A 19,876-nucleotide genomic window follows, 5' to 3' on the forward strand; every position below is an offset into this window, starting at 1 on the left:
ATGTATGCCTGCAGGCTAGAAGAGGGCACCAGATCTCATTACAGATGGTTGTGAGCCACCATGTGGTTGCTGGGAATTGAACTCAGGTCCTCTGGAAGAACAGTCTCTGCTCTTAACTGCTGAGCCATCTCTCCAGCCCTCTGTTTTGTTTTGTTTTTAAAATATTTATTTATTTATTATGTATACAATATTCTTTCTGTGTGTATGCCTGCAGGCCAGAAGAGAGCACCAGACCTCATTACAGATGGTTGTGAGCCACCATGTGGTTGCTGGGAATTGAACTCAGGACCTTTGGAAGAGCAGGCGATGCTCTTAACCACTGATCTCTCCAGCCCCCTGTTTTGTTTTTTTAAGACAGAGTTTTCCTGTGTATCTCTGGCTGTCCTGGAATTCACTCTGTAGACCAAGCTGGCCTTGAACTCAGCGATTCACCTGTCTCTGCCTCCTGAGTGCTGTGATTAAAGGCGTGTGCCACCATGAGGTTTACTTACGTATTTTATGTGTATAGGTGTTTTGTCTGCACGTACATTTGCACACCAGGAGAGGGCATTGTATCCCAAGGAGTACAGTTAACAGATGGTTGTGAGCCACCATGTAAGTGTTGGGAATTGAACTCAGGACCTCTGGAAGAACAGCCAATGCTCTCAATCACTGAGCCATCTCTCCCCTCTTCTTTGAGTCTTTTTTTTTTTTTTTTTTCTCCAAGACAGGGTTTCTCTGTGGCTTTGGAGCCTGTCCTGGAACTAGCTCTTGTAGACCAGGCTGGCCTTGAGCTCACAGAGATCTCTTCTTAGAGTCTTAATGCCCATTCAGAGGAGGAAGGTTTTTGTAGTTGAGACTGACCCTGAAGGTCAAGGTTCTGGCTTGGTGTAGCATGTCAGCTACTTAAGTCTTTGGCTAGTTGGACACATGGCTGGAGGCACAGTCTTCAGAGTAACAGAAGTCTGGATTCTTTTCATTTGATGTTTAATTGGCCTCCTGCCAGATACTTGCTGTGTCGTGTCAAGGGCTCACTGGTAAGCAAGACTCCATAGGCTTGCGGGCCACGGCGGGCTTGATCTGTATGCTTTGCTGAAGTCACACGAGAGCAGGAACTGGAAAGCCTTGGTGGTCAGTTTGTGGCCTTTACTTGTCAACCTTGGGTGATTCTTCCACAGTCGCTAACTTGGCTCTGGAAGCCAGACAGATCCCCACATCCTATCTCTGTGCCCTGCTGTGTGGTAGGGCCGCCTCTGTGCTTTGGCTAATGGCCTTAAAAACATTTGTCTTTGAGTCTCCTAACCAGATCCCTTACCTGGGGCTCCAGTGAGATGGCCCAGGCTCAGCTGATGTGGGGGTAGAAGTTAGAGAGGAGACTGGAGACCCCAACATAAGGACACCAACAGAATGTTACATACTCTGAAGAGACGGGTGTGTGTGTTGGGGGCGTCCAGGTTTTCTGAGCCAGGTGGTTGAACAGTGTGCCTTAGACCACTCCTTTCATGGACTTGGAGATCCTGGGTTATCAGCAGGGAGGGACAAAAGTCAAGGCTTGTTGATCCTCCTTGTGCTCTGCTGCCCCCCAGCGACAGCTGTGAAGCCTGCAAGGATTGAGAAAGAAAGTTCAAGCCGAAGGGGGGAGGGATACCTCAACAATAACCCCCCCCCTATGCCAGTGGGAACAGAGATGTGGGCTCCCATAGGGTGGGAGGGTGTGAGCAGGGATTAGCTGTTTCATGCAGTGGAATTTAGCTGTTTATTTTGTGGTTTCCTTTAGATCTACTGGTTGTTAGTGAACTGCTTTGTAACGTGAGTCTCTAAAAGGGTGTAGAGTGCGGGCCTTATGCTCTCAGGTGACCTATAGAAGGGACCAGAGAATGGAAGAGGACTCTGGGCCCTGGGAGACTGACAGACCCCACTCTGACAGCATTCATCTTGCTCCCCTGCCGTCCGGCTTCTCACTCCACAGAGAGAAGGTCTCAGAGGAGTCCCCGTTTTTCTGAGAGGGTTTGTTCTCATCTCCTGGGGTGTAAGTTGCTTGTGGAAGGTAAAACCTGGCCGCGCTTCCAATGACTGTTCCTCCACCAGGCACGGTGACTTACAGAAGCAGAAAGCTGAGCTGGAGGAGCTGGAAAAAGTGCTGAGCACCGAGCGGGAGGCTCTGCAGCGGGAACAGAGGACCAACGCCGTTGCCACAAGCGAGAACCAAAGGCTGCGAGTAGAGCTGGACAGGTGAGCACCCAGGCTCGCCCACCTGGGCCTGGGGGAGTGGCAGCTACCCAAAAGTCTGTTCAGACCAGTCCTCACTAAAACCTGCTAGTGGAAGGCTTGTGAACTCCTTGTCACGGACTGCGTGATGCTGGCCAGGCGAGGAGCTGAGGGCTGTGCTAGTGGGGGTGGCATGGATGGTGGTGCCCAGCCAGTACAGGGAAGGGAGGGTCATGTATCTGGATAGCATAGCCGTCTTCAGATGTCAGCCCAGCCCACCGGAGCCATAGTGGTCCTCCTTATTCAGCAGATTCACCCAGTCACTAGTACGCATCTGGAACCAGCATCTCCCTCCTGTTCATGGATCTTTTGTTGGTACATACAGCGTTCACAAAATATCCCAGTTGTCAGGTTCACCAGCTCCCTTCTAACATCTTTCCCACTGTGGACCAGAGTCCTCTCAGGACCGAATTGCCGGTGGCGTGAGTCCTCATCTTGCTGTGTTAAACAGACCCAGGCACAGTGCTGAAATGCAGTCGGTGTCCAGAGTGCAGAGTGGCAGCCGTGTACCTAGCAGAGAAAACACCTGTGTTAGATAAGATAAGCCCCGCCTGCCTAGAGTCACAGGCTTGTATGTGTGTTTTCAGGACTGATGTTTGGCACTGGACAACCAGTTGGTGTGCTCTCTTCCTGGGAGGGCCAGCTCCCAGCTCTACTCAGTTGCCTGGAGTTCTTTGGGTAGGGTTGAGGTCTCCTGAGGTCCTCATGCTGGGTGGCATGTTCTTTGGTGTCCTCCTTGTTCAGCTCATGTTTGGGCAGTCGTGTTTGTAAGACTGCATGGGTGTAGTTTCTGATGATACTCTAGGGGATAATCTCACACAGTAAAGTCCCCGATCCTCTGCTCTAAGAATCTTTTTTTTTAATTTATTCATGTATTTGTGTCATCTACCTTCATGCACACAAGAAGAGGCAGTCAGATCCTATTATAGATGGTTGTGAACCACCGTGTGGTTGCTGGGAATTGAACTCAGAACCTCTGGAAGAGCGGTCAAGTGCTGTTAACCCCTGGGCCACCTCTAGCCCCTCTGAGAATCTTTTCCCCCCCTTCTGCAGTGTTCCCTGAGCCTTCCATGTAGGAATGTCTGTAGAAGTATGTTGGAACTAGGCTCTACGTCTCTACATATTGATTGGTTGTAGTTGTCTGTCGTAGCTTCTGTTGCAAAGAGAAGTTTCCTTGATGAGGGGTGAAACTACACTTACCTGTAGGTCTAAGGTCAACTGTTTATAGGTGGCTATTAGGGATTATGCTGGTTTAGTAAGTTACTGGTTGTAGATTCTCCTCCAGTAGCCATGATTTCTCTAGCTCTGATTACTTAGCTAGGTTTCCAGTACCAGGCATGATCTCCCTCTTGTTGAGTGGCTCTTAAGTCCAGTTAGAGAGCTGAGCTGTTGGTTACTGTCAAGTAGGTACCAGTATTGCACCTGTAGCGTTACTGTGCCATGCTGGTGGTTAACGTGGTTCTTAGGTGTCCTGGCTGAGTGGGACTGTTGGTTTCCTTTCTCCTTTGGAAGAGTGAGTGCTGTGTTTTAGAGTAAAAATATTCCCCAATGTTTTTTCTCCCGTAGCTCTTTTTTCCACTTACACCAGAACGCCTAAACTGTAATGTAGAAGGCTACTGACCTTGATGTCCCATTTAGGCCAGTATCTTAGCCTGCATGCGTGTTGTCCTCTCTCCCCCCACCCAGGCCAGCATGGCATCAGAGGTGCCCTCCTAGAGCCCCAGAGAACACGGCTGAAAAGCAACGGTTTTGTTCAGAATTCTTTTTTTTTTTAATATTTATTTATTTATTATGTATACAATATTCTGTCTGTGTGTATGCATGCAGGCCAGGAGAGGGCACCAGACCTCATTACAGATGGTTGTGAACCACCATGTGGTTGCTGGGAATTGAACTCAGGACCTTTGGAAGAGCAGGCAATGCTCTTAACCTCTGAGCCATCTCTCCAGCCCCTTGTTCAGAATTCTTATGCTACACATAGGAGTTAACAGCTCGCACAGCCTGCCACTGTCAGAACGGGTACAGAAACCGTAGCTGCTGCAGGCCTTTCTGTCTTTGAAATGCTTTTCAGCCCCTTTGCTTGTGGCTCTCCTCCCCGTAGGGTCAGTTTCCTGCACCACCAGCTGAAAGGGGAATACGAAGAGCTGCATGCCCACACCAAGGAGCTGAAAACATCCCTGAACAACTCCCAGCTGGAGCTGAACCGCTGGCAGGCGCGCTTTGACGAGCTTAAGGAGCAGCACCAGAGCATGGACATCTCACTGACCAAGCTGGACAACCACTGTGAGGTGAGGTGTGGCTTTGGGCAGGTCTGGTGAGGGGCTGGAGCCAAGCATGTGCATGCACGCACACACTCACACACAGACACACAAAAGAATCCTCCTGCAATGGCAGTCTCCAGTGGATATGGGTTCCCTGAGCAGTGACAGCCCTCACTTTGGACCCAAGGTGAGACCCGAACGCCACCAGGGCTAGGGACATCTCAGAGGCCACTTTGTCTGACATTTGCTCCCTGAGGTTGGCAGTGGCTCCTGTCAGTCCTTCAGGACATGGCAGCACCATCTTCTTTACCTCTTCATTTCGGTAGACAGCTATTCAAGCAAAATGGCCTGGAGTTGAGTGTGGCTGCCTGGCTTCGTTCCCCTGGGTGATTTAGCTGCTGGTGGCATAGAGCTGGGTCAGAAATGGCCATTGTGGGAAGCAAAGACCTTCTTCAAATAGAATATCAGATAGACCCCACTGTATAGAGAGAGACTGAGGAAAGCAAGTGATTTCTCTCCTGATTTCTGAGACACCCCTGGGAGACAAGTCCCAGGCGCTAGTATCCAATCACCCAGCCAAATATGAGCTGCCCATGGAGGATGAGAGAGTGAGACCCTGGCCCAGTGCCCTCTTGGGGAGGGCTCTCACTGCTCAGGGAACCCATATCCACTGGAGACTGCCATTGCAGGAGGATTCTTTTTGAGCGTGTGCGTTCATGCACATGCTTGCTGGTTTGCATGGCTAGTGCTTTTATGAACTGAGCCATTTCTTTGGACCTCAAAGAAGTGTTCTAGCAAAGAAAATGGTCTAACCTCTATTGTCCTTCCAGTTCTGTTCATTATATACATATTAGTTGTAAAAAATAATTGAAAATTAAAAGGTAGACTTTGATCCTTTGATTAGTGAAGTTGGTCTTATGGGGTTTCCCTCCTGTGGCATGCTGGGAGTTTCACTGTGGCTTACCCATTAGCTCATTCCATCCTCAGTGAGGTACATGACGGACAGGAGCCCGGTCTCTGCTTCCCACGCTTCTGGGCCTTCCTGCTACACCACAGTGCTGTTCTAAAACGAAAGTCTGAACTTCAGTGCACAGACCAGAGTCTCCCTATCACCTGCAGTTACACAGCCCACGGATTAAGAATGGCTCTTGACATTTTTAATGGTTGAAGGTAAAAATCAAACAAACAGTGATGTTTGTGGCTAGGGGAAAGGATATGAGATTGTTGTCAGTATGTGTGAGAGTGTAGTTTTGTTGGGGCATAGCCACTCTTAGGTTGCTTTTGTGTTGTCTTGGAAGGGCCACAGTCTTTAGTCTCTGGGTTGGCAGGAAAGGCTGTCTTTCACAGCAGAGTTTCCAGTTGAAATCCATGGAAACTACATGTGTGACTTAGCACGGTGTAGTAGCCGCCTTCAAAACAGTTCTTTTCAAGATTAATAAATTTTTCTTTTTTCGGTGCTGGGATGTCAGGCAGCCCTCTACCACTGAACCACATCCCTGGCCCCAGAAAATTAATTGCAGTAACATTTTATTGAACCAATAGATCAAAAATATCATTTCATAATGTAATCTTGTACTCCCCTTTTTCACATTGAGTTTTCAGCACCCACTTGTGTGTCTGGCTTCACACCTCCATTAGAGTGGCTCACCTGTGCTCCCAACAGCCGCGAGCTGCAGCTGGCTGCTGGGCCAGGTGTGTACGTAGGAAATGCAGGCTCCAGACTTGTCGATCCTTCCCAGGTGCAGACAGCACCAAGGTGGACGCCCTGTGCCAGTGTTCCTTTCCCTCGAGAGGCTGGGTTCCCAGCATAGCATCACAGCCTTGGTCTGTGTTTCAGCTGCTCTCCCGTCTCAAGGGGAACTTAGAGGAGGAGAACCATCACCTGCTGAGCCAGATCCAGCTGCTGAGCCAGCAGAACCAGATGCTGCTGGAGCAGAACATGGAGAACAAGGAGCAGTACCACGAGGAGCAGAAACAGTACATGTAAGTGCCACGGTAGGCGTGTCCATGAGGCCCCCCCCCCACTGCCACTGTCCTCCACCCCTACAGTACGCAGCCTTTGCTCAGTCCCCTGACGTCCTGTCTTCTCCTCCCCCAATACACCTGTTGCTTTCGAGACAAAGAGCAGCCCCTAGCCATTAGGGTTGGAGGGTTGGAGATGGAACTGTACCATTTTATGGAATGCTCTTGATTTCTGAAAGAGGTAGAGGTTAACTTGTGCACATGTGAGGTTTTCTGCTCCCAGGTGCCCTTTCTCTGTGAAAACACATGTGTGGAAAGGGGTACATGTGTGTGTGTGTGTGTGTGTGTGTGTGTGTGTGTGTGTGTGGTGTGTAGGCCAGAGTTCCACCTGGAGTGTCATTTGGGATAAGGCCTCTCATTGGCCTGTACCTTCCTGATTAGGCCAGGTTGGCTGGCCAGTGAACCCCTTGGGTCCTCCTGTCTCCTCTCTTCCCTGCTGGGATTACAAGGGCACTCCACTCGGTCTGGCTTTTTAGATGGTTCTGAGGATCGAACTCAGGTCTTCACATGCATCCATAGCAGTTATTCCACCAACTGAGCTATATCCTCTGCCTTCATTTTCTTTTTCTGTAGCATTATCTGCCACTGGGGGCGGGGGTGTCTCTCTCTACTTCTGGACTTGAGTTCATTTGTAGAAACAGGCAGCTAGCACCAGATGTAGCTCAGGGATCGAGTTCAGATTAAAAACTGGGAATCAGTTTCTATCTCACGTGACTGTAGCAAGTAAGTAAGTTTGTCCCGTGCCTTGCTTAACGCCTCCCTCCCCCCCAGCCTCCTCCATGGGAGCCTGGAACCCTGGGGCGACAGGTCTGAACAGAGTTGTGTCCCCTCCCATAGGGATTAGAGAGGCACAGAAGGGCACGTGGAGGGGTCCGTTTGTGGTGCTGAGATGAGAGAGGCCAGGTTGGATAGGGAGGGGCGGGTGTGGCAGGTGATCAGGAATGTAGGTGAGACCCCTCTAGACATTGCCCCGCTAGACATTGCTCTACTGGGACATCCGAAGGGATGCGTGTCTTGTCACTTGTCAGCGGTGGTGAATGCGAGGAAGAACAGTGATGCTGGAAACCCACAGTTGGATAATCCGAGCGTACCATGCTTGTGTATATCATGCCTGTCCTTCCCGATGGCCAGCATCTTGAGCAAGCCCTGTGCTGCTGGGCTCAGTGTGCTTGAGACAAGAAGAGTGAGCCATGTTGGTGCGTGGCTTCAATCCCAGCACTCAGGAGGCAAAGACAGGTGGATTTCTGGTAAGTTTGAGACCAGCCTGGTTTACATATCATATTCCAAGAGAGCCGAGGCTACGTGGAGAGACCCTGTCTCAAAACAAAGGCAGGAAGTGGCGTGTTTATGGAGAGGTGTGGTCACTGAATCCCTGGTGTTTTCCCAGTTCTCTCTGATGTAACTCTGCCTCCTCTTTGCCTGATGCATCTGCTTGCCACCTTCAGGATGGTTCATGTGCCAGCCCACACTGTAATTTGGGATCTAAGTGGCAGTTGCTTGAAGTTTACCCTCTGTAATCCATGTGGTAGAGTCCCCAGCCGAGGTTGGGCAGATACTAACGAAACAGCGTAGAAGACTGGTCCTAGGGAGATTATTGGTAATGTTTTCTGTATTAGAGAGTGTCTGTGTCAGGCCGGTGGATTGGCACACCGTCTCAGCTTGTTCCAAGCAGCGTGCACCTCATTGCCTTTTCCCAGAGTGCAGCCTTCATGGGGCTCTTGGGAAAGTGTTCCGCATAGATGTGATCTTCTCTGCTTCAGCAATGAAGTAACCTGAGCAGTTACTGCCTAGGGCCTCACTTTCCCATGAGGAAGCTAGGGGCTTGGAGCCAGCTGACCACACAGAAGGCCCGCAGAGTTCGGCAAGCATGGCAGACAGGAAGCAGAGGCACTGGGACTGCCAGTTGCTACTGTGATGTTGAAACTGGCGTAAGCCGGTTTCCGCCATTTAGAAGCAGAGATTTGCTTTGGCCCCTGAGCTTCTGGATTTTCAAGGGGTCACCATACCCAGATGCTTTCTTCCTGCATGGCTGCTCTGCCGGGGCTGGCTGCCCAGGGCGTGCTCAGCTTGCCTCGGGCCCCAGTCTGTGGCCTTCAGCCTGTTGCCTTCTTGCTTGTCCTCTGAAAGCAGTGAGCCTCACAAGCTATTACCAGGCCCCAGGGTGCCTTTGCTACACTGGCATTCAGTCTCAGTGTTCAAGTGCCAACGTGCCTGGTGACATTGCTGCATTAGGGTGTCTGCCTCAGGCCAGTGGTACCGAGTCCTGCACAGTTTGGCCTGGCTGGGAAATCATGGGAGTTCAGAGCGTGAGTTCTCAGGTGGTCAGAGATTTGCTTCCTTAAGCCCACTTAGCTGACCACAGGTGTTCCAAGAGATGAATAGCTGGGTTTTTGTTTTGATTTTTTGAGATAGGAACTCACTTTGAAGCTTTGGCTAGACTGGAACTCACTGTGTAGACCAGGCTGGCCTCAAACTCAAAAGAGATCCACCCACCTCTACCTCCCAAGTGCTGGGAGTAAAGGAGTAGGCCAACAAGGCCGGCTGGATGCATAGCTGGTACTGCTGACCCTAAATTCCCAATTCAGTGAGCAGTGTAGGATCGAACCCCCTGAGGTCCGAATCCAGACACCGATTTCTGATCTAGATTGGGATGTTGAGTACTCTCACTTGTTTATTTAAACTGAATCGATCAGTTTCCTGTCCCTCTGTTCACAGAGACAAATTAAATGCTTTACGGAGACACAAGGAAAAACTGGAAGAAAAAATTATGGATCAGTACAAGTTCTATGACCCTGCTCCAAAGAAGTGAGTAGATCTTATCGGTGCACAGTCCTTGTACAGTACCGTAATGTAAATATCTGATATGTTGTCCAAAGGGATCACGACCACAGATGGAGAACCACAGGCCTAGGGCAAAGAAGTAAGAGCTCTCAGCCCTGCCCTGTATACCCCAGCTGGTCCTGTGAGGGGGTGGCAAGTGCCAGCCAGCCCTGATGAGACACTGGGGTGAACCTTGATCCGAGTCAGAAAGTTGTGAGTCAGTCATTAAAGTTGAATGACGTAGTTGGCTTGTCGGAGTTTAACATGATGTCGGCAGCACAGCCAGGGTCCCGGGAAGGAAAGGGATCGTGAGCGGAACCCCTGCCTGGGCCCCACACTTATCACATGTGGTATATACAATGGCCTTATTCCCTGTGTAGACACACTGTCTACAAGGGATGACTTTATAAGCATGGACAGTGAATCTACCCCCATGAGCAGGGTTATGGGGCTAGCTCAGTGCCTGTAGATTACCCATCATCTCTTGTAGTATTCCACCTGGTCGCTGGCCTGAAGCCTTGAGAGCGGTCCCTTTAGACTGCCTGGGCTAGGCTGTGGAGTTGAAATTACCACCAGTCCTTCACGGAAGCTGCATTGCGACGCCCAGTCTCCATCTTGTATGTGGTGAGGAAACTGAGGCTGCAGCGAGGAGTAGGAGTGACAGGTGAACAAGAGCCGGAGGTGTGTAGCGGGGCGCTCCTCCAGGTACCCGAGAATGCCCTCGGTTCCCTTTAACCCAGACACCTCTGCCCCTGGTGCGCCTCCTGAATGCCAGTCAGTGAGCACCAGCCGTCACTGGTTGACTTCAGCAGCTACGCCTGAAGATGACTTTCACGGGGAAAACAAAACAAAAAGCAGCTAGACAGCACAGCCCCGTTCTTGCACAGGAGAGATGAGTAACAGTGCAGCTAAGTGTCACCTTCTAGGAGACCAGCATGGTCTGATGCCGCATACCCTCTGCTAACTGCAGAGCCTGCACCCAACAGCGAGGCTTCTCAGTTCCAGGCCTCAGCCGTGTAAATAAGATCATGGCGATGTTCATGAACACCGCCCTCTTTTCTTGAGGTTATTGGGATCCAACTCGGGACCTTGTGAATACGAGGCAAGAACCCTTCCACAGAGCCACACCTCCAACCCAGTGCCATTGCTTGCCTCGTGTGAGCATGGGTTGTAACTCCTAAAATTCTTCTCACTAGGAAGAACCACTGGATTGGAGCTAAAGCCCTAGTCAAACTTATCAAACCAAAGAAAGAAGGCTCCAGAGAACGATTAAAATCCACCACAGATAACTCCTCCTGGCAGCTGGAGCCCTCAGACCCTGCCTCACCATCTGCCTCCCAGACTGTCAGATCACAGACAGAGAGCCCTGACAACCCCACATCCGGTTCAAACTGTACAGAAGAACGTGACACCCACAACGGGCCTGTAGGGAAAGGTAGGTGCTTCTGCCAGATGTTATAGAGCAATGGTAGAAGCTCTGACAGCTCCACCCACTGATCGGGTGTGCCGTGTCTCCGTGGGAATGTGGCAGTATGCATGTCCCCTACCTGGGCATGTCACCAAGCCCGTCTCTGCTATGGCTAGGTTGTTACTTTAGAATGGGAAGCACCATTTATTACATGGGCTACGCATCTGGAGTTCCCTCAGGTGTGTCAAAGGTTATGGTTAGCTCGTTTCTGTACACACGTATTTACCACACCTTCCACGTGGACCTGAGCACTGTAGTCCTGGGACACTGGGTGTATCTCCCCTGAAGGTTGGCGTTTGGGGTTGGCCAGGAATTCTGAAGACAGGAACACTAGTCGTTCGTGTTGTAGTTCATTAAGCGTCTCAGACCGGACGAGCTGCACGTGGGTGTGCTGGTGCATGCCTTTGGTCTTGGCAGCACTTCACCGCTGAGGTGTTTTACCATGCTCCTGTGCAATAAAAAGCTCATCTAAGAGATAGATTGTTGGGGCTAGAGAGACGGCTCAGCAGAGACGAGCGCTGGCTTCTCTTGCAGAGGACATGGCTTTGATTCTCAGCACCTGCATGGCAGCTCACAACTGTCTGTAACTCCAGCTCCAGGAATCTGATGCCCCTCTCTGGTTTCCACAGACACTGCACACACACAATGCACACACAAGTAAGCACTCGTACACATAAAATTTTAAAAAAATCTATTAATTTTTTTCCCTGTGCAGCCCAGGCTGTCCTGAGATTCATTCTGTAGACCAGGCTGGCTTGGAACTCAGGGATCCACCTGAGTCTCCCTCCCAAGTAGGATTAAAGATGTGCACCACTGTGCCCAGCTCTTTTTTTTTTTTTTAAAAACAATACAGATGGTTGTGCACACAACATACAATAAGAAGAGGTTGGCAAGGCCGGTATGATACAGACATTGTTATCACGGTCACCACTGTAGTGACTGAACAGTTTTGAAGCTAGGTCCAAATTTCCAATGTTAAATCGAAAATGACTAACATCGAATCTGAAATACAAGTTACCTTAAACATGTCAAGAAGTTCAAATTTACTTTTCACTAATGGGGGCGTGGAAGGAGGGAGTACTGGGTTATTTATGCCAGACCTTCATTCTAAGTACCTTAAAGTTTTATTAAAGACACTGGAACTTTCTGAATGTATCTCAGGGAAGCCCGGGCTGTCGGGCTGACAGAACACATAAGGAGGAGTCACAGGTGCCCTCTCTTGTGGGTTGCGGCATGTTCACCACTGCAAGTGCTCATGTCACTTCATGACGTGTGTGTGCTCCCGTCAGCTGTGTCTGTCCTTTATGCAGACGGGAGTAGGTGAAAGGTGAGTCAGAGCGAACAGGGTCCAATGCTGCAGCTCAGTCTAAACTCACATAACCCAGACAGGCTGTGAACTCATGGCATTCCTCCTGCCTCAGCCTCCTGAGTCCTGGGATGACAGGTGAGAGCTGCCACGCCTCAGCCCTTAACTAGCTCTAAACATTAACATTTCTGATAGCCAGCGAGGGTCTTCCAGTTTCCATATCGGCAGTTTTTGAATATTTTCCATTTCTGCTTATATTGTTGTTTAAGTTGAATAAATGAGTTAGTTGTGCTTAGTTTAACTGAGTTGAGAAAGCTTTCAGAAGCCCTGGCATGGTAGCACATCCCCTTAGTCCTCACACTTGGGAGGCAGAGGCAGATGGACCGCTGAGTTTGAAGCTAGCCTGTTCTGCAAAGCGAGTTCCAGGACATCCAGGGCTACACAGAGAAACCCTGTCTCAGAAAAAAAAGAAAAACCCGAAAATCCAGAAGGCAAGCAAGCAGACTTTCAGAGAAAGTGTCTGCCGCTGGGAGCTGAGCTGAGAGTACCCTTTAAGCCATTTCACAAGGTCTCTATCTCCTCTGATTCCTAACCCACAATGTGGGCATTATTACTGTCCATTTTTTATGCTATTTATTTATTTTCTAGAAGATGGTCTCACAAAGGTAGCACTGAGGAGGCAAAGCCGATATAGTAATAGAGATCCAAGCCCGGTGTCTCAGCCTCAGACTCCTGAGTTGGCACTGTCTGGAGTGACAGCAGCTGTGGAGTTGTTTGGTGCCTCCCTCAGCTGTGGTCACTAACCTGGAACCCTTAGTCTGTAATGCGGGATTTGGCCACTAGGTGGTGCTGTGGCAAAAGAAAAGCAGAGCATCTGGTCTCCACTTTAATCCTAAACCAGACATCTGTTGGAGCAGTGAATACCCTGGCAGGTACCGTCAGGAACTCCACTTCAAGGAATGGAGGACGTGGGGGATCTGAAAGGAAATCATTCCCCCTGGTCTCGGGTGGAGGGGGATGAAAAAGACATTTGAGTGCTTTTAAACTCATGTTGCCAAAGGAGGAGGTTCTAGAATTACAGCCTTTTGTGAGTGCTTCAGGCAGACTGTACCCTGACAGTGGGCCAGCATGTCATTAGGTGTGTCCAATGAGTTGTCAGGGAACCTGTCATTAAAATGAATGAGTAAGAAAGCTGGCTTCCATGTTAATAAGCATTCGTATTTAATAATTTAACACACTGAAATTGAAAAGTCATCTGAACCGGCAGCTCCTGGGGCAGCGTATCGTTCTCCTGATGCACCTCAGGAGTAATGGTTGGCACCGGTGTGCCACTAAATTAAATTGAGTCAGAGCATAAACAGTTCTGGCCCCAGGTATTGGGTACTGGCTGGACAGGACTCCGCTTTCCTAAGTACTTTTTGCTAGCCTAGATTCATTGTGATTATTGTTCATTTCATTTGTTTGTTTTCTTGTTTTTCCTCTTCTGGGTTATCACAATGATAACAATTTAGCATCCCAGCGCAAAAAGAGTCCCTTTTTGAGAAGCCAAAGCAAGGATAAAGACAAGTCTCCGTCGGCCCACCCAGCTCTCTCTAAACGCCTGCGGTTCTGGTCTTCCTCTGACATCCCATCCTCTCCCAGCGAGTCTGTCTCTTTCTCAGACATTGGGGACTTCTGACCCCTCCTTTACCATGTGTCTGCATCATGTATCCCTCCTTCATTTCTAAAATTCAAACTGCCAGCCAAAGGAAGTTAGTCCCTAGTGGAACCACTGTTCCTCACCCCAGTTACAAAGTAGCCATCGTGGATTCTGATTGCAAAATAGAAGATGAGTTCTCATGCTCCCTGGACCATTCTTCAGCACAGCACAGTTTTAGGGGACCCTCAGGATGTACGTGCATTTACTTGCCCTTGGGCCAGGAGACCGGTGCTAAGTAAGTGAAGAGGCCTCATGTTCCTCCCCCTCCCGCGTCTGCAAGCTTCTGTTGTGCGCGTGCAAAGCAGGCGTGGTTAGATGTCGCTGCGCTTCCTGAAGTCCCGCCAGACTGGGAGCTGCCTTTCTAGAGATTTATTCTTAAGCAGCTCAACTTTGCTCCCCTCTCTTGGTCAGAACACAGCTGCTGCCTTCCGCTCCTAAGCCCCCAGTCTGTGTTTTGAAGGGTGGCCCTGCACTTTTTTAGCATTTTGAATAATTGAACTGATTCCGCCCAGCCAGAGTGGAGTTTTAAGGCTGTGTTGTGATTCTTTGACATCGTGCGTGGTGACATTAAAGCCATAGTGGACAGAACATATATCAAGACCTAAGTTACAGCCAGAGCAGGGGAAGATGCTGACCAGAGAGGTCACCAGCACCGTCATTGTCTGCCTCACACCACAGCTCTGTGATTTGGGCCGTGGCCCTGTCTCCTGTATGGTTATTACATGTTCTCCCTTAAAGTGACTCAGTGCTTGCACTTCAGTTTATCTTGAAAAGGAAAGGTTATTGTCAGTGCTGTGCTGCACAGGGAAAAAAAGTGTCACCCTAGAAACCAGGTGACCATATAAACCTGCAGCTATGACAGCGTTAAGGTTGGTTACCATTGCCGCTGACTTCAGCTTGTGACCCTGTCTTTAAGAACACCCAGCCATCGTGGTGCCTGACCCCAGAGTCTGTCTTCCTCGCATGCTGCTGGAATTGTGCTTGTCTGTCTGGTGCTCATGCTGTGTGCCCATCTCCACCTCCCCTCTGGAACTTCATTTTCATAACCCACAGGAAGGCCTCGTCACTATCCATTCTACCAGACTCGAGTCTTGCTTCTCATCAGGGTTAGCATCCAAAATCTAATCTCCTCCTCGGTTCAGATCCTAAGATCTGAGCCTTGAGACCACACGGAGAAGAACTCTGGAGTGGAAGGGCCGAGGAGCCAGTTTATGCGAGAGCAACCTCCACCTCAGCCTAGCCAGCTGCTGGGAATGCTCCCATGTTTTCTTTTGTTTATTCGGGGTTATTTTCTTTTGAGATGCTGGGCTCGAACCCTGGGTCTTCCATATGATGCCATCTCATTGTGCCCTCAGCCCTCCCTGCTCATTTATATTTTCTATCTGGAGATCCCACACTCACTTTTGGTTAGGTGTTTTGGGGCGGGGGGTGTTGGTTTGTTTGTATTTGGAGGTAGTGCTTTTCAGCAATATTGCTTAATTTCAGCAGGTATATCCCCGGGGCCTGGGGCAGAAGACAATGAGAAATGAGATTGTAGCAGAAAATTTAGCACTGCATAAAATCCTAAGATACAAGGTGAAAACCGCCTTGCAGAGATTAAAGCTTTTTGGGTTTTTGTTTTATTTTTGTTTTGTTTCTGAGAACAAACTGTGGTGAGCTTGTCAGTGAACTTCCTTTTGACACCCCAAAGAACCCAGTTGGCAGGGCCCTTAGCACCTCAGTGGCAGGGTTGGAGACAGCTGCAGGTACTTGTTCGGGCTGTTGAGACAGGATTTGTAGAGGATCACAGAAAGCGTACCCCATAGTTGACTTTTGGATCATCCCCAACATTTTATTTCTCCGCTTGTGTCCTTCTTTCCCACTAGTCCCCCAGTGATAACCATGTGGCCCACACTGGAGTCTGAGCTAGCCTTTGGTAGCCTCCTACTCTCAGTCCTAGCTGGGGGACCACCCAGCTTGTGTCTCTGTAGTCTCTGTGCCCTGCTGCACCTGCTTTGGGCCTCCATGTGCTTGCCCAGCCTTGACTCGGGCTCACAACCTCATTTCTCAATGTCTTCTGCCCCAGGCTCCGGGGATCTAAAACCAAAGCGAGGGTCCCCACGAGGAGGCAGTGTTGATCGCACAGATGCCTCCACAGACCCAGCTGTGAAGTCCTGGCCCTCAGAGCCTGGCTCCCGGACTTTTTCAAGCTCAGCCATCACGGCAGCCCCTTCCAGCTCCACCTCAGTCCCCAAGCACCCAGGCCGCAAAGGTGAGTATGACCTCTCTAGATGATGAGCTCTGGGCCTGGGGCCTTCTTAAGACCAGAGATATTCTCAGAGGGGAAAAGCTGATGAAGACTTCTAAGTCACAAGTTGGTGCAAGCCTTGTCTCTACTTACCAGCCAAGTGAGTTTGGATAAATAATTCAACCATCCAGTAGGCCTAAGTACCACGAGAAAAGCCTCAGGACCCATCAACAAGAGCATTCAGGCATTGGTGTCACCAGGGCTGGGCTGATACCAGGCAGCTCCCTGGAGTCAGAAGATATTTTCTCTAGAAAGGATGAATGAGAGGGTCTCTAACCCAGAAGTCTGTTGACAGAACCGAGGGCAAATGTCCCATACCGAAAACAACAACATCAGTGAAGGGTTTGCAGATAGCTATATCCTTGCACTCCAGTGGCTGTACACACCTCAGGTGCAAAATCAGTAGTCTGAGTCTCACTAGCTGAAGAGATCCCAGCCAAATGGCTTGTTCAGCTGTCACATAAAGCCCACAGAGGCTCAAGGATTCTGTAGGCACACGAGAGCCTGCAGCCCCTAACAGAGGAAAAGCCAATGCAGAAATCACTGGCCTAAACTGGGGTGTTTGGAAGCATTGAGACGGAAGTGTTAAATTGCCTGATGGTGGTCAGAAAAGTTACTATGGCCGCAAAACAAGAACAGGATGCTATGAAAGAAGTGATGGCCAGAGAGAGGCATTTGAAAGTCTAGAATACGCAAACAGAAGGGAACCGCCCTCCATATGATTGAAGGAAGATGAAAATACGAAAATAAAATAAAGGAAAAAAGAAACAGCTGAATATGATGGCCTCTCCGGGGCTATGCCTATACACTCAGCCTTGGAAGGAAGCATGCACAGCCTTGGTGCTATAAAACACAAGCAACACTCATGGGGTCCCTGAGTTCACAGTCTGGATACTTGTTGCCAGCGGGTAGGTAACTGATTTTAGTATGGAGATCTTTTCAGATATGACCCCACATTTAGTGTTCAGATAGAAACAGGCAATCTTGGAGAGGCCTCTTGCTGACTAATATCTTGTTAGGGGCTGAGGGCTCTAGGCTTGCTCACCCTCCCCGCTTAGATGGTGGGTCCCAGTTGTCTGCTCTTTTTCTTTCCTTCCTCCCCCCACTTGATGACATTGTGGCCCTTAAAGATGATCACACGCCCTCTGCCTTTGGTGCTGCCAGCTTTGGGGGTTGGAAAGTTCCCGGGGCACTAGACTCTTGGCTGCTTTCCCTGGCCCCAAGGCCAGAGCTCACCTGCCCTTCATGCACAGCACAGTGTGACTTGAGTTGGATGGGGTCAGTCCAGTGCGTTAGCCCATCTTCTCTTCCCAGGTAGACAGATGAGCAGAGGCACCATCCACACCCCTCCCTCACCCCTTGGACCTTCTCTTGCTTGCTTGATTGAGGGGCTGAACAAAGGCCTGAGTTGGCCATGTAGCCCGGGACCCCAGGGTTTTCCTTGTGGGTTGTAGGCATTCTAGAAACCCCAACACATTAACTTTATTCTCTCCTTAGATTGTAATTCAGAAGACAATCTCTGTGAGCCTTCCATGGAGCCTGAGGGGCCCTACCACCGGCAGCCAGGTGAGCAGCCTGTGTGGTTAGGTGGTTTTTGTTGGTTGCACTCTTGAGTTTGAGCCACGTGGCACGGGCGTCATGGATATTAACACACGAGAGAGGTGAGGGTGGAATTGTTCTGGTAGACATGGAGATGCAGGGACTGGGGCGTCTCTGAGCCTGCCTCTCCGCCCTGCCAGGAACTTTCCACACAGTTCTACTTGGCAGCCTCTCCAGGTAGGGAATTTACTGTCCCCCTAGAAGCCCCGGGTTCTGAAAACAACATGGGCAAGCTGCAGGGCTTCCTAAAACATCTTCTTAACTTCCCTACATTAGTCACTAGGACTCCCAGGCACACCTGGAGGGTGCTGCTTTGGAAATCATTACGGCAATTTCTCAGATTTCTCCTAATTTTAGGAATCAATCTATCTCAAAACCCAGCAATACCACTCTTGGGCATATACCCAAATGGTGTTCGATCATACCATAAGGACATCTGCTCAACCATGTTCATAGTAGCATTATTCGTAATAAGTAGAACATGCCCTTCAGTTGAAGAACGGATAAGGAAAAAGTGGTACATTTATACAATGGAGTACTACTCAGCAGTAAAAAAAATAATGACATCTTGAAATTTGCAGGCAAATGAACAGAACTAGACAAAACCATACTGAGTGAGGTAACTCAGACCCAGAAAGACAAATATAATATAAACTCACTCATAATTGGATTTTAGACATAAAGCAAAGAACAATCAGCCTACAATTCACAACCCTTCCACCTTCCACCCTATCCCACATGCTTCTAATTTATTCAGGAGATCTTGTCTTTTTCTCCTTCCAAAGTAGATCCATGTATGTCTCTCTTAGGGTCTTCTTTGTTGTCTAGGTTCTCCCTTACTCCACATCCTCTCCAGCATAAGCTATCATTAGTGTTTTTGATCTTAGCCATTCTGACAGGTGTAAGCTGGTATCTCAGAGTTGTTTTGATTTGCATTTCCCTGATAGCTAAGGATGTTGAATATTTCCTTATGGATCTTTTAGCCATTTGAAATTCTTCTGTTGAGAGTATCTGTTTAGGTCTGTACCCATTTTTTTTAATTGGATTATTTGTTCTTTTAATGTCTAGTTTCTTGAGTTCTTTGTATATTTTGGAGATCAGACCTCTGTCTGATGTAGGTTAGTGAAGATCTTTTCCCATTCTGTAGGCTGCCATTTTGTCTTGTTGACCATGTCCTTTGCTTTACAGAAGCTTCTTGGTTTCGGGAGGTCCCATTTATTAATTGTTTCTCTCAGTGTCTGTGCTACTGGAGTTATATTTAGGAAGTGGTCTCCTGTGCCAATGCGTTCAAGGCTACTTCCCACTTTCTCTTCTATGAGGTTCAGAGTGGTGGGTTTTATGTTGAGGTCTTTGATCCATTTGGACTTGAGTTTTGTGCATGGTGATAGGTATGGATCTATTTGCATTCTTCTGCATGTTGATATTCAGTTATGCCAGCAGCATTTGTTGAAGATGCTTTCGTTTTTCCCTTTTACAATTTTGGCTTCTTTGTCCAAAATTAGGTATTTATAGGTGTGTGGGTTGATATCCAGGTCTTCAATTCCGTTCCATTGATCCATGTATCTGTTTTTATGTCAATACCAGGCTGTTTTCATTAATGTAGCTCTATAGTAGGGTTTGAAGTCAAGGATTGTGATGCCTCCAGAAGTTCCTTTATTGTACAGGATTGATTTGACTATCCTGGGTTTTTTGTTTTTCCATTTGAAGTTGAGTATTGTTCTTTCGAGGTTTGTGAAGAATTTTGCTGGAATTTTCACGAGTATTTCATTGAATCTGTAGATTGCAATACAGATTTTGGTAAGATTGCTATTTTCACTATCCTACCTGTCCAAGAGCATGGGAGATCTTTCCATTTTCTGATAACTTTTTGGATTTCTTCAAAGATTTTAAGTTCTTGTCATACAGGTCTTCCAGTTGTTTGATTAGAGTTACCCCAAGGTATTTTATGCTATTTGTGGCTATTGCAATGGGTGTTGTTTCTCTGAATATTTTTTTTAACAGCCTGTTTATCATCTGTGTATAGGAGAGCTCTTGTATCCTGCTACATTACTGAGGGTGTTTATCAGTTGTAGGAATTCCCTGGTGGAATTTTTGCAGTCACTTATGCATAGTATCATATCATCTGCAAATAGTGAAAGTTTGACTTCTTCTCTAATTTTCTTACTGC

The 19,876-nt window shown here is 48.7% G+C and overlaps 1 protein-coding gene across 2 annotated transcripts in view; it reads left to right on the forward strand.

Annotated features, from left to right (window-relative positions):
• Ccdc88c (coiled-coil domain containing 88C) overlaps positions 1–19,876 on the forward strand; it is a 128,058-nt gene that overhangs the window by 94,511 nt on the left and 13,671 nt on the right. For both annotated transcript variants that reach the window (XM_041633394.1, XM_041633395.1), the window contains exons 21-27: positions 2,068–2,211; positions 4,349–4,535; positions 6,346–6,491; positions 9,246–9,335; positions 10,547–10,785; positions 15,889–16,074; positions 17,608–17,676. In XM_041633394.1, the coding sequence (XP_041489328.1) occupies positions 2,068–2,211; positions 4,349–4,535; positions 6,346–6,491; positions 9,246–9,335; positions 10,547–10,785; positions 15,889–16,074; positions 17,608–17,676 (1,061 nt within the window). The remainder of the gene's footprint in view (positions 1–2,067; positions 2,212–4,348; positions 4,536–6,345; positions 6,492–9,245; positions 9,336–10,546; positions 10,786–15,888; positions 16,075–17,607; positions 17,677–19,876) is intronic.

Source organism: Microtus oregoni, unplaced genomic scaffold, assembly GCF_018167655.1.
Source record: "Microtus oregoni isolate MIOR12 unplaced genomic scaffold, Mior012 000043F_ref0000047, whole genome shotgun sequence".
NCBI classification, from domain to species: Eukaryota; Metazoa; Chordata; class Mammalia; order Rodentia; family Cricetidae; genus Microtus; species Microtus oregoni.